The sequence below is a fragment of the Scomber scombrus genome, chromosome 4 (assembly GCF_963691925.1).
Source record: "Scomber scombrus chromosome 4, fScoSco1.1, whole genome shotgun sequence".
In the NCBI taxonomy this organism is placed as follows: Eukaryota; Metazoa; Chordata; class Actinopteri; order Scombriformes; family Scombridae; genus Scomber; species Scomber scombrus.
In genome coordinates this window covers 25,729,088-25,744,646 of record NC_084973.1, presented here as the reverse complement: position 1 = coordinate 25,744,646, position 15,559 = coordinate 25,729,088, and the positions used below count along the sequence as shown (strand labels likewise).

General features: G+C 37.4%; 1 protein-coding gene across 1 annotated transcript; it reads left to right on the top strand.

Moving 5' to 3' along the window:
• The first annotated feature begins 5,935 nt into the window (after nucleotides 1-5,935).
• Nucleotides 5,936-14,281, top strand: suds3 (SDS3 homolog, SIN3A corepressor complex component). Its single transcript, XM_062416994.1, is given in 13 exon segments — nucleotides 5,936-6,158; nucleotides 7,940-8,009; nucleotides 8,452-8,507; nucleotides 9,252-9,323; nucleotides 10,294-10,313; nucleotides 10,430-10,586; nucleotides 10,856-10,951; nucleotides 11,221-11,282; nucleotides 11,380-11,401; nucleotides 11,846-11,951; nucleotides 12,805-12,889; nucleotides 14,052-14,109; nucleotides 14,112-14,281. Coding segments are annotated over 13 exon segments (954 nt in total). The 5' UTR covers nucleotides 5,936-6,046; the 3' UTR covers nucleotides 14,150-14,281.
• Nucleotides 14,282-15,559: the final 1,278 nt, after the last annotated feature.

Below are 15,559 nucleotides of genomic sequence, written 5' to 3'. Positions count from 1 at the left end.
CGGAATGCTCCTTTTAAGTGGAGAATAGAAAAGTTAACCACCGACAATCCTACACCTTCTTTTGCAAATCATTAAAGATGCATGGACTGAGTCATCCCGATTATGTTGCAACTTCACTGATGGCAATTCAGCTTTTCTCCTAAAATGTACTAAGTGCAATGCTGCCACCTGCTGTTGTGAGCTTCAACTGCACCACTCTAGTAGCCTACAGGGGTGTCAAACTCATTTTTGTTTAAGGGCCACATACGGCCCAATTTGATCTCAAGTGGGCCGGAACAGTAAAACCACAGCCTATAAATAATATATAATATATCATTTTACTATAATAAACCACCTATTTACAAAACAGATGAACAGCCTGAGATATATTAAATATTAAATAGTGCAGTTTTAACAATATTATGTCTCAATCCTTTACAGATTATTTTTGCACAGAAGCTGCTGATTGATTTTAGGTATATGAATGTTTAAATATGACCACAATATGTATTCATTGTCGTTGTTTTTCAGAGAATGGTATTCTGTTCAGGGTGGAAAAAACACTGAAGCAGCATTTTACATGAAGTGGACTCCTCACAGTTTAACTTGCTCCTGAAACTTGGCATCATTACTTTGCAAAGGTATCCAGTTGGCCAGATTGGACCCCTTGGTAGACTGATTCTGTCCTGCAGGCCATATGTTTGACACCCCTGCTTTATGCAGACGTATGTTAAATATATCACATTTACACCAAAGTCCTTCAAATATCTGTAGGCTATAGGCTACATCACCCTGCTACATATGGGTATTCTATTCTACATACCCACCCTAACCCTTTAGCCTATATTTATATATATTACTTTGCCAAGTATAAACTTGTATACCATTCATATGCACTTTTTGGTTGGATCCATTATACCACCCATTATTCTGTAATATATTGAATGTTTCTAACTGTTACACATGTTTTTCCGTATTCTGCACTTGGTCATATATTTGTCTCAGTACTTGTACTTTGTGTAATGGCAATGACGTTGAATCTAATCTAAACTGAAAAACGTTGTCTTTTCTAGTTGACATTGTGGGTGTTTGATGGGCTGCTGTGTGTAACTTTGTATTATGTGTCCTGACTGTTTTCTTTTGTTATGGACTGTTCTGTGATTGTGTTGCTACACACTCCGGCCACTTCATTAGGTAATCTAATTATCATACATGAAGGAGGCAAAATATGAGGAACACCTTTCAATATAATGCTCTCCAGGACACCACTACCACCCACTACGACCTCATTAATAAACATAAAGTAGATTTATCACCTTTCTAACAATGTCAAAGACTGTTTAAGCATCACAAGCTGTTGTATTGGATTGCATTAGATTTGCACAGCTGTTCCTAATAAAGCGACTGATTATAGTATGTTTTAATTGTGACCTACCAAGGGACTGTAGATGAAAATTACCTGTAAGCTCATTCTGGCACAGTACATAAAATGGTAGCATTTATGTTTAACACTGTACATGGTCACTTACAAAATGAATGAATAAATAAACAAATAAATCAATTAAAAAGTACAAAATGAAACATTGGATGTTATTAGACTGGGGAAATACCCCTTTATTCGTGCATTAACATTATAAATTCTCAATGGATATCTGCTTCTTCTTTAAAATTCAAAGGTCTTCATGTGAAAATTTAAGTATGGTCTGAATGCAGAGTCTGAAGCCTAGAACACAGCTACAATTGAGGACACTGGAATCATATTTTCAGTATTTTGACTGGAAATGTAATGGGGGAGGGGGTGGTTAATCAACCTGGGGGGAGTTTACATTAAGCAATTAAAAACTTGAACACATGGGTATTTTTGTAGGTTTATTATAGTATTTAGACTTAAAATATATGTAAATGTGACTACTTTGAAACACATTTTTCCAATTTCCTTCCTGGCAGTGCATATGAAAAATGCTTTGAAAAATTTAGATCCTTGTGTTGGGAAAGTTACATCAAACATTTAACTAAATACATAAAATATTACAAATTAAATACTTCCCGTTTGGTGTCTGCCAGGAGCACTTAGATGCATGACCTCCATATTTCTTCAGTTCTTGCTACGGCCCTGTCTATCAGTGCTGATGAAATGGCAAAAACAATCAATTCATTTTGACAGTATCTGCCTTTGCATTAGTAGTTATGATGTCAACTCAGTTTCACATCCAACATAATACTAACAGTGCTGCACATTCTCATTAATGGCCACTGCAATCTCAGAATGGACTGGAATTTGTTGACTCCCACATCTGATTTTACATGAAAACACACACCACAAGTAAGAATAATCAACAAGAGACCCGGCAATCACTTATACACTCTGGTGTACCAGATCTGCAAAATACTGGCTGGTGTAACAGGGCTACGAAATACTGCCTGGCGTAGCAGGGCTGTGAAGTCCTGGATATTTTCTAAATCGACAGCCAAAACCCTTGAAGCCAAAGGGTTTGACTTTACTCTCTATGTCCCGTTGAAAACATAGAGAGTAAAGTCAAACCCTTTGGCTTCAAGGGTTTTGGCTGTTGATTTATGCAGTAATCCCCAGTTCACCAAATATATGTTTGTAATGTTCTATAAATATATATAAAAAATATATAAACTATAAAATATAGTTTAAGTGTATAAAGAAATACAATACTTTTATGCAGCTGAAACAACAGACAGATGGCACAACTATCAGTAGGCTCTTGTCGGAGATGTGAAGAGGTACCTCAATTCTACATATACTTTTAACATGTCAAGCACTTAAATATTGGTGAAATAATATCCATCTGGTTATTTTGAAGTGCTAAACAAGCATTCAAAATATCCATTGTGGACTTAACGATGGAACCTTTGAAAGGGATCATTTTGGCGTTTTGAACAGATGAATGGATACTGCTGTGACTGCAGGAAAGAACTTTCACCCCTTGCTTGGAATTGGAGGATCAACTATAGACTATTAAATAAAGTTTATCAATATGAATTGACTGTCTAACCCTTTCACAGCCAATCTATTTGTAATTAAGTGGTCCATTTGGTAATCAGGTCTGTCATAAAACAATAGTCAGGTGCCCAAATTAACACTAAAATAGATGTTTTCCTGTTCATACTGAACATTAGAAGATCCCTTCATAATGCACTTACAATGTAAGTGATGAGGGACAAAATCCACAGTCCTCCTTCTGTGCAAAACTGTTTATAAAATTTGAATATCTGAAGCTAATATTCAGCTGTCCAAATTAGTCAGATCAAGTAGATATCTTTCAACATTACAGTCTTTTTAGTGCCAAAGTCCCTCTTTCTGCTACTACTTTCACTGCAGATTAAGAGAGAAACACTGACTGAGGAAACACAAAGAGGGAACTTGATGCTAAAAAGCCTGTAAATGTGGCAGATATCTATTTGATATAATTGGCCTGCTGAAGCCTCATATAAACGTCAGATAAACCTTTAGATGCACTTATGCACAAAATGACTGTGTGGACATAATGTAGATTTTGACCCCCATCACTTACACTGAAAGCACATTTGAAGAGGATCGTTTAAAAGCAAGACTGAACAGGAGGAATGATTACAGTGATATCAGACTTCATTTGGGGCACTTGACTGTTATTTTAAGACAGACCTTGAAAGAAAAACTGTGAAATATCCTCTAATCCAGGAGATTTCAAGTGTATGCTTATTGCTGATATGTTTTCTTTAAAATTGGGCAATTTATCTCTGTTGTCATATTCAAGTTTTCAGTAAAATAAAGATCAAACAAGTGTAGCTTGTCAAAGAAGCCCCCACAAACAACCACAGTGTAGTTTTAGCTATGAAAACAACAGGAAAGCGACTGTGCACTTTATATTGGGGAGACTGGGGATGGCTGTAACATTTTTGAGATTGCTGTCTGTAACTTGGAGCTCTTTTAAAATAGTGCATTCAACATTTGATGCAAACTAGTGACATATGTCTGCTATTAAATGGTGTAGCTGTTATCTCTGCAACACAAACAGACAATGCATGGTTTCGTCTCAAACACAAGGAGTGAAATGTTACAATTAGGTTAGTTGTAACATACCTTGGGGTGAAATGTAATGAAATGTAACATTATGAAATAAGGATTATGACAAAAACTTAAGGTATTTACTTTTCATTCAACTTTATTTCAACTGTGAGTGTTCTTTGTGAGTGTCTCTGTGTGTGCCAAATATGTTCCATATTTTCCCATACATTATATTTTATATTCCTAACAATTTAATTTAATCAAAGTTTTCCCTGACTTATCCTTTTCCAATTCCTATATACTTACCTCATGTGGACACAGTAAATAATATGCATCAGCAGCCTTCATCAGTTATTCTGTCAATTCCTTCTCTTGTTCATCAGTGAAGAATTGTTCCCACTATTGTAGCGTAAACGTGGAAGTTCCTTTGCTCTCTTCTCTTCTAACGTCTTTCTTTCTATGCAGAATCTGTACAGTGTCACATGACATATGTCATATTATTTTGCCACTGATCTGATGGACTTTCACTGCTCTGTATTATTTTTAAAAAACAAACAAACAAAAAAAACCTTTCTTACCTTTAAAACCCTACCACAGGGTGTTGCTTCCTCACATATGAAACACAGACTCAATTGTGTATGTGCAGATTGAATCAGGTGATTTGTAACTTGTTCCTGACTGGAGGAATTGAAAGTGTTACCCATGTAACAAACATCACCTGTCTCCCCTACTTCATGTTAAAGACTGTCTTACTTGATTGAAAATGCTTTTTAAATGGCCCCTAAACCCCACAAAGATAAATTGCCCTGCAATAATTTGGCCTTCATTTTAACTAAAGTTGTGCTTCATTTTATTTTAATTTTATTTCATTTATTTATTGCACATAAAGAAAAAAAAACATGATACAAAAATGTAATACATGCTAAACTTTTTTGAGATTAAGACAAGAACACAACTAAAAAAAGAGAACTGTGCATCTAAAACTCATTAGGGCTTGTCAAGTGGACGATGAGACATACAATATAAAAACTTGAGTAAATAAATACAGACAAATATATGCAAGAGCTAAACAAAAATTTAAAAACCTGAGGTGTTACAAGTGTACCAAAAAAAAGCATAGAAGCATAGAATATTACAGTGAGAGCGGTTATGATGCTGCATCATTACTTCATGCTATCAAATATAGCATTCTATTACACTAATAAGACATTTCATCTCAGAGATAGAGATGTTTTTTTACACTTTGAAAATGAATAGAAAGACAAAGATTTTGTTTATCTCGTACAGTTAATTTTGTTGCTGGGAAAATTCCATATACATAAGAAGAAATGGACTGACTCCAAGCCAAACTTTGGACACTTTGCTTAAGAACTAAATCAATATGGCACCACAGTTACACATTAAACATTAAAAACAGTAAGGCAATGAAAACAAACTGTATTTTTGAAAAATACTGTGTGTGTGATGTGTATGTGATTGTTTCCCTGGCAGAAACAGATTTGTTTGTATGTATTGTTTATGTTTAATAAAAAAAAAAAAAAAAAAAAAAAAAAAAAAAATATAAATATAAAGCATTTTATTACACATTCAATAATCACAGTTTCTTTGTATGAGTGTATAAAAAGTAAAATTACAGTGAGCATGGATGTATTATAGAAGCTTCTTATGAAGGTCTTATTCGGGAGCCGAAAAACAACGATAGCGCACAGTCCCTGGTGCTCGAAAATATGCCTGTTTAAATCGCTTATCATACATTTTAATCCTCAATGATAATACATGCTGATTACTGAGTGCTATATTTAATTTCAAATCCTTTATTGTAAATGTCTTAAAAAATTACAAATAATCTATTTTATCATCTTACACTTTAATAGTACCGGCATTGTATACAGGGATAAGCTCGGACAGCTTGATACGTGCGCAGGGGTCCTGTTAGTTGTAGGCGCTGCTCCAAAGCTCTGAAAAACACAAACCGATTGTTTATTTTGTGTTTGTTTACATTTTTTAATTTTTTTTTTACTACAAAAAAAGAAGCGAACAACAACATAACAAATGGCTTCAACTTTACTATCGCCCATGGTGGATTATTACAACGATGAAGAAGAGCTGGACAGTGTGGAAGACGACGATGATCGGAGCTTCAGAGGAAGAGACTCAGAGGAAGGTAAAACCGACCCGCCGGGCTCTGTCTACTTGTTGGAAAACGGAGGAAAAACACGCAATAGCTGCACGAATCTAGCTTTATTATTACAACCCAGCGTGTACACAGATACCTCGATTAAAGCTAGAGTAGAGGTTAATGTTGTAATAGTGTGAGAGGCATTTTTTAAAACCATTTTTAAATAAAAAACTTTCAATGTTTTCAGGCAAGTCTGATGCGGAGCTAGCTACGCAGAGTTAGCTCATTAAAATTACCGCCATTAAAGCTTCCCTTCCTCTCCAAAAAAAAATACAATTTAATTTTAAAAAACACGTGATTTAAATTGGCTAACATCTTATACTGTCTTGAACTCATAATAATCGTAGTAAAATGAGCCCACATGTATTTGTTTACATGCTAACAGCGCTAACATTTTCGATAACACGTTTTGGCAGCAGACATTAACTTTAATATGCAACGCAGCAGCAAATTAAATGAATTAAAGAGACCATAGAAGTGTTTTTTTTAGGTGGCGTGGACTAACTTAAATACGCAGTTTAGTTTTAGTTTAAATACATGTTATAAAGTGGAGTAACATCGGCGTTAAGTTAGTTAATTAGCCCCCGTTTTTGACAGGTCGCAGGCAGAGCTAGTGTGTGTGTGTGTTTAAGTGTTTATGTGTGTGTATGTGTGTGTGTGTGTCCACTGCTCCGCTCTGCCCTTTTTTTCCCCACACTACTATTCATTCACACTGAGGGACTCGACGGGATTACAGTGAAAAAGAAAAGACGGAGAAAGAGAAAGAAAGAGAGAGAGAAGGGGGGAGAAAAGGCGAGGCGATGATGACAGCAGCACTTCAAGGTCAGCTAAGTTTTTTTCCTGACGATTTCAGCAGCTGAGCTCCTCTCTCCTCCCCGACATGTCGAGGCTGCTGTTATTATTACGCCCCAAAAAAAACCTACGTGTAGCTAGATTTGAGGGGTGACTCTTTAAAACACACGCACACACACACACACACACGGGAGACACACACACACACGGGAGACACACACACAGAGAGAGGAGCTAAGTGAAGCTAGCACATTAATGCTAACAGAAAATGAAAGCTGCTTTGTCAGCTTAACACGACCGGGCCCTTACCCTTTTCTCTTTGTGTCGGAGGTAAAATATATATTGTGGGGTTTTTTTATTGGGAAGGTAGGTAAAGGCCGGTGCTTGTAAAGTTTTGCCACATCGCCGGGTGAACATGTTAAGCGTTGTCTGGGACTGACAGCACGACCCTAAGTTACCTCACCATGCGGCAAATCATGCACACAAGCATTAACAGCCACTAAAACATTGAACTCGTTATATATTGTTTTATATTAAATGTCATCGGGTTACATCGTAATCGTACGCAGTCTTCACCTTAGCTGAACTTTTTTTTTTTTTTTACGTGACGTCGATCTTGAGGATAAGCTGAATATGAAATGATCTTTCCTCTGTGGTGAACTTTGAATGTCAAACCTGGTCTCCTGGTAGTCTATCAAACCAGGAGGGCATTCCCAACTTAGCAGGGTGTTCACCATTACCTTAGCAGTGCCACGCACGTCCTTTTGATCTGCACAGATCTGTGTCTGAGTCTCTTGTCTGTCTATGCACTCAAGTTACTGCATTGAGATTGATTTTGGGGGCAACAACAACAACAATAAAGCTTCAAAACTAATTATTTATGCCACGCCAAAATGATAATTGATTCCCATTTTAGATTTTGAATTTTAATGTAGAATTAATTTTGGACTTTTCTCCCGTTTCTGTCCCTCCAGACACAGAGGATGCCAGCGAAACAGACCTTGCCAAGCATGATGAGGACGACTATGTGGAAATCAAAGAGCAGTAAGTGTTTTTTGCCAAGCATGGATCACATTATTATTATTTTCATTGTCACTGTGCCTCTCTCTCTATCTCTCCCTTTTCTCTCTTTCTCCTTCTCTTACTCTCTCTCTCTCCCTCAACCCCAACCGGTCAAGGCAGATGGTCGCCCACTTAGTGCCCGGTTCTGCCTGAGGTTTCTTCCCGTTAAAAGGAAGTTTTTTCCTCTCCGCTGTCGCCAAGTGCTTGCTCATGATGGGTCTATTTAAATTAAATTAAAAGAGTACGGTCTAGACCTACTCTGTGTGAAAAGTGCCTTAAGATGACTTTTGTTTTGATTTGACGCTATATAAATAAAGATTGATTAATTGATTGATATTTTAAACGTAATAAAAATGATTCTGTGGAGAAATGCTCAACACAACCAAAGATAATTTGGTATACTTTCTGTGTTATTTTTTTGCAGGATGTACCAAGACAAACTGGCCTCTTTGAAAAGACAGTTGCAGCAATTACAAGAAGGTAATTGCTTGTTTTTTGTTGTTGTTGTTTTTTATAAATATTTGAATGGTTTGTTGAGCAGTTATGCGATTCACACTGTTTTGTGGCATTTCTGTGATAGCTGAGATCCATTTTTAGCGGAGGTTTTTGAAGGACACGGCGTGATCCTGACTGATTGTTCGGGGAGGGTAGTTGGGGATTACATCATCATGCCACAAAGTCAGCTTCAGAGGGCTGTTGAAAATCGCAGCCATTGTCTGCGGCTAATAGAGAAAGCAGCTGAGAAGCAGATGATAACTGATGACACTGTTCTCCAACACGAACACATTTTACATTGTTAAGTCTGTTTCTGAACTGTTGAGTCGCCTGTTTTTACAGGAACTGTGTCACCATCAGCTGTCCCATGTGTTTATTGTTTATCAGACTGATGTCGAGTGTTGAAATTGGGGGGTAAGATGTTGTTGGCTGTTTGCAAATCCAAATGTGGGTGCAATGTCGGTGTAATGTAGTCTAGACAGTGGGTCGGTGCCGAGCGTAACAGATCTGGGATACCAAAATTTACAGTCTAGAAATAATGACAGTCTACTTAAACAAAAACAACTTGGTTTGGAGTTTAAATAAGTGCAGGATTTAATTGTTTTGACCCTACACAAACATTCAAACCATATTCAGATAGTATCTGAAAAAAATCCCTTTAAACAGAATCTGTAATTACAAAGAGAGGTACTTCCTTCACTTTTGATAAATGGAATTTTCTCTTTGTAGGAACGCTGCAGGAGTATCAGAAGAGGATGAAGAAACTAGACCAACAGTACAAAGAGAGGCTCCGAAACGCAGGCAAGTTAAACAATAATTACAGACTCAAAACAATGTGCTTTGTATATTTGTTGCGCTTCCTGTTTGAGCTTGTTTGAGGAGGCGAACACTTTGGCTCTGTAGTAAAAAAAACCCTCACAGTTTGAAGTTGAAAACTTTAAACCAGGAATACAAAAAAACAAAAACAAATTGACTGTTTTATTGCAACGAGAGGAGGCAAGTGTTGACCATGAAATTAATATATGGAAAGCCTAATGGAGCTGTAAGTGTTGGTGTGCAGCAGCAGCCAGCTGGTATATTTCCAAAGGCTTGCATAACAAAATTAACTGAAAGCAACTGTAGTCTGGATTGATGCTCATACATCCACACCACAGTGTTTTTTATAAAAAGGTATACACACAGAGAAGATCAATAAAAACACTACCTGGTGTTAAGACGTCATGTTTTACTAAAATCACACAAACAGCTATCAGATGTGTGACATCTTCTTCTGCTTTTAACTCATCTATTTACCACCATTAGATTATTGCGTTTGAGTGTGATCAGCATTTTCCTTTTACTGCCTGTGTGGTCGCCAGCATTTTATGTTCTCAGTTATTTACTGATCAAAATTGCTATGGTTGTTTAGTCCATTATCACTAGATAAAATCCTCCAATCACAGCTTTGATATAATTGACCTATAGCCCCAGTGGAAGACAGTAGTCACATTCATGAATGATCATTTGACAATTGGACAAAAAGTGTAAAACACAGTGAAAGAGGTACTTCTTATTCCCAGCGACATTATTCAGTTTTCATTTTAGAAATATTTGCTAATGTTTGCAGTGTGTGTCTGCATTACAGTCTTTACTCGAGGGCTCTCTTTCGTAGTCTTGAGGATAACCAGAGTTGACTTTAATCATCCAAAGTGAGATATGATGTGCTAGTATAAAGACATTTTGGTTTGCTTTGCATAACCACTCATATAATGTTATTCCATTCTCTTTACAGATCTTTTTCTCCAGCTTGAGGTGAGCACAGTTAATCTTGTTGGCTGCAATCATTTATACAGAATTGACCTCTAATTTTTTGTGTCACTTCTCCTTGCTTCAATTTTCACCAATTTTTGTCTCTGAACCGTTTGCAGACAGAACAGGTGGAGAGGAACTACATTAAGGAGAAGAAGGCGGCGGTGAAGGAGTTTGACGATAAAAAGGTCGAACTGAAGGAGAACCTAATTGCAGAGCTGGAGGAGAAGAAGAAGATGATCGAGAACGAGAAATTAACAATGGAGCTGACAGGCGGTAAGAGAACCACGACAGGATAAGGGTTAAAAACAAAGTATGTGGGTGTGTTTAGGATAGAAGGGAATTGTTTTTCCTCTTTATACTTGAATATCATATGCTCATTATATTAATTTGTGTTAACTTAAGATAAATTAAGATATTGCTATCTGTCCTTTTAAAAATGTCTTTGTGGGATGATGAATTTTTAGTCTAAACTAGGAAGACTTGAACATTTTTAGTATATCAGTTGTGAGATTTGATTTGATCATTATTTCTGTCTTTCACAGACTCTATGGAGGTAAAACCCATCATGACTCGGAAGCTGAGGAGACGGCCTAACGATCCAGTCCCGATACCCGACAAACGAAGAAAACCAGCACCAGATATCCTTCACATAAACTTACAGTCTCAGTTTTCTTCCTATAGATGTGTTGGATGAACTACATTTCTGCTTCTTTCTCAAACTACTTTATTGATTTTCAAAGTGAAAATGCTGTTTTCTTCAACCAGCGGAGGTCAATGTGACTTTCATGTCAGAAGGTGATTTGATGTTTATTTTACTTCAGGTCTAAGGTCAGTGTCAGTCCAATAAACTGCTCTGCTGTCCAGTGCTAACAGTGGTGAAAAAAATGCCCTCCTTAACTCTGCAAACCTCAGCTAAATTATTTGCTAACAGAAGAACAGATTATGGAGGATCTACGAACATTGAATAAGGTAATTTTTAATGACATTTTAAAATCATGCATGTCTCTGCTGAGCCTTGTTTTTTTATTATTATTTTGATAAACATGTCAACACCTTCTCTTTCCAGCTTAAGTCACCAAAGCGGCCAGGTATGTCAGCACTCACCTTTTGCACTTTATTCACATTTGTCAGGCACACTGAGTCCCTTTAAACTAAATAGATTATTATATTAACTATTGCAATAATTGCTATGTGGTTTTGCACACTGCTATCCAGGGTGCATCTAACAATTAATCTGATTATTTTCTCAATCAATCAATTATTCATATGGCCTTTACAATGTCAGAAAATTGTGAAAAATGTTGATAACCATTTCTCATAGCTACGGTAATGTCCTCAAATGACTTATTTTGTCCTGACCAACAGTCCTCAACCCAAATATAAATATATACTGTCATAGAAGACTAAATAAACCACAAAATATTAACATTTGAGAAGGTGGAGTCAGATTATTTTGGCATTATTTCTTAAAAAATACCTTAATCGATTATCAAAATAGTCAGTATTTTTAATGCATCATCTCCTGTTTTTAGTATCCCCCTCGTCTCCAGAGCACGTGCCCACCGCTCCCATGGAGAGCCCATCCCAGCGGTACGAGGCCCGCATCGAGGAAGGGAAGCTCTACTACGACAAAAGATGGTGCGTTTTATTTTCCACCCTCCAAAGGAGCATTGTGATTTTCTTCACTCAGGCTGATGCAGCTCATGTCACCACTAGATGGCGACATTGCCACATAAATATTGTATCTTCTCTGAGAGTCTGTTGGTTGGAACGTTTTGGTGTTTGCTAGGTCTTAGCACCACTTTGATGGCAGCCTCTTTTTGTCTGGCCTACAGAGACAGATACGATTACTTAAGAACCACTGAATAAGAGGTGGTGTTTGAAGCCACCATAAAAATACTTATACAATGAAGGTGGCTGCTCTTATGTAGACAGAATATGAAGAGAATTAAAATCCTTGACCAGCCGCAGCTCTCATGCACCTCTCTTTGAGAGCAGAGCTCGGCATCAGACGTGTCAGTCATTTGAAGAGTTGTAAATGTGAGAGAATTCTGTCTTGTTAGCTGCTGATACAGTGAGAAGTTGTGGAGAGCGAGCAGGGAAGTTTTTGCACTTCTTCTTTCAAGGCAAAGCCTCATTTATTCATTGCTAAAGAAGAGACAGTAGCACTGGAAAGCATTCTCAAAGAGCTGCAGGGAGACACATGCGTCATTATTCTTCAGTTGGGCCTTAATGATCAAATGCTTTGGTTGTCAGTCTCTTCCCCTGGGTTGGTGGTGTCCTCTGACAGTTTAAAAAAAATAACAGACTTTTTGTTTTGACTTTCCGGTCCAATTATCTATTTAGTGCCATCTCAAGAGGAATGGTACTTATTCAGCTGGGAAAAATTATGTATAATGAACCCCTGTCTGCCTATCCCTCATCCCTCACTGTGAAAGCTGAATTAATGCTTTGTGTGTGCGTGCGTGTGTGTGTGTGTGTGTGTTGACAGGTACCACAAGAGCCAGGCCATCTACCTAGAGTCAAAGGACAACACAAAGATTAGCTGTGTCATCAGCTCAGTGGGGACCAACGAGGTGGGTTTTTAGCTCCTTTATCCAGCTCCTGTCACACTGATCTGGGTTTCCAACTCAAAGGATAGTGATCTTTTATCTTTTTTTGCTGCCAAAAACTATTAAAACACATTAATGAGCCTCACTCTAGCTCTGAGTGATCTGTTTCATTATTACATAGACATGGGAAATGTAGTTTATTTTGAATAAATCTCACATACATTGTCCTGCTGCTTTAAATTCACACCAGAGCACCAAATATGTATAAATGCACAGCTGAAAGTAGTCCCAAACAATAACACTGTTTACTCTGGGTTTACGTAGTTTATTTTGACAGAATTTATTGTCATTCACTCCATATTCAGCATATACAGTAGTCAGTATACAGAGGAATGAATTTGCCCTTCTTCAGGGTTGTGGTGTATACAATAGTGACAGATAAAATAAAAACTGGTACAAAGACAGGGAAGTACAAGTAGTATTAAATAGTCCTAACTGAATAAAGTGCAATGAATGATGAGTGCCGTCACATATGAAAGGATGTGCCTCGTCTTGGATTGTTTTTTTTTTTTTAAAGAAAAACAAATGCATAAAATACTTTTTTTCATCTCCTGTTTAAGTAATGTTTGCTAAAAGCTGCAGAGCCCGACTGATTGAAGAAGTAAATTGGCTTTTTAAAAAATGAACTATACACATGTTAACGTATTCAGTAGGAATGAATGGGCTTGGGGCTGAGTGCTGCAGATAAAAGAGTAAAGTAGGGAAGTCAAGTATTGAGAGATAAATTTAATCCATTGTTGGTTTTATTTCATTTATTTATTTTTCTGTATATTTGCCAGGAAAATTAAAGAATATGTCCAACCTTATCCTTTTTAAATTTTGGATGTGAAGTTTATTTAACAGAATTTACTTGTTTGACTGGTACTGCTAATTTGTAACTTTCCTATTTTTTTCAGTGAGCATTTTGAAATGAAAGTAATGTGAATTTCTTCCCGCAGCACCCTTGATATATAGTTACACACGTGGGAATCATGGAATGCATTTTTACTGTCTTCTCACAAACTGGCTCGTTGTAGCTAAATGGCGCTTTATATCAAGTCGTCTCGCCTGTGACAGCTACTTCAGAACATTTAGTTCCAAACGACTTTATTGAGGGATTTTCTCTCTCTCTCTCTTTGTTCTCCAGATTTGGGTGAGAAAGACAAGCGACAGTACGAAGATGAGGATCTACCTGGGACAGCTGCAGAGGGAGCGTTTGTCATCCGGCGACGGTCGGCTGCGTGAAACATTACCCCGCCCCTCCTCCCCAACCGCCTTCTGTTCATTTATCCATCCATCCATTCACCTGACCGCGCATCCACCATTTCCCCTATTTTGGTGCATCTTGGTTGAGTATGACAGGTGGCCTCTTATTCCTCATCATACTCGCCAGGCCCCCCCCCCCCCCCCCCCCCCCCCCCTCCTCTCATCGCACACAAACACCTACAGTCTCCAGTGGCCAAGGATATCTGATCGTTATCTATTATCCAAAATAAGCTCGATTCCTGTAAAGAAAAAGTGGTGATATTTAAATGACTGTTTTTTCCCCCCAGCATTATTTGTCACTATGTGGCATGTGTGTGGAGCCTACTTTGATTTTTCTTTTTCATACACCTTATTTCTACACCACACAGTCCTATTTAGATTCATCATTAAGTTATTGTTTTTTTTTCTCACGTTGACCCATAATAACTGTCTCCAATCCTTTCAAACTGTCTCACTGGTGACACGTAACAAAGGAAGCACTGGAAAACCTCGCTGATCGCATTTGTGGTATTATTTCCACAAATTTCACTGATTAATGCCTGACCCGTCTAATGTAATTGCACCTGTCGAGATGAGGGATTTGTTCAGGTTTGGCTGAGTATTGTAAGTCCCCCCCCGACTGAAAAACTTGCAGATTTACATGCACCAGGAATCATGCCATTCTCAAAAGAATATGCCTTTTGCACTGTCATCAAGAAACGGAGGCTGCTTGCTATGCGAATGGTTTTTCTTAATAACATGTTAAAGAGTCCTATGTATTAAACCTGTAAATTGAAAAGGAAAAAAAAACATTTTGAGGTTTTTGTTACACTTTTTTTTGTTGGTCATTTATTGTGATCCTCTCCGTATGTGATCTGGATTAGTTGGACTGTATTTGCATGTGGGCTGTTGATTTGTAGCCTACTGTGCTCCATTTATTAAAATGTTTTCTGCCTTTTATTAATTTGATGAAAGTGTTGTTTGCTCCTTTTATTGGTTCAGAAATGCACAGATTGGTTTCTGGCATTAAATTAGCCTTGGTAAACCTAAAAAAAATAGTATTGAGGATGTCACATTCACAACATTTATGAGACATTGTTATGAATTCAGCATTTTTGTGTAGTTTAAGTACAATATACAGTAGAGTTTGGACCTCACTGTTTATGATACTAATACATCCTTTTAGAGGTTAAACATTGTATTTGATGAATGTAAAGTTGGCACATCCTAGTCTTCCTGTGAGCCTCTTAGCTAGATTAGATACTCATTCACTAATCTAAATAATGTCCCTTTTCGTTGTGTGAGGTATTGTAGGTAAAGAGTTGAAGGACCCCTCCCTAAGGAAAACTTATGACATCTCCAGCTGCACATCTGTGATTCCACCTGTGCCATGAAAAGTACACATGCACT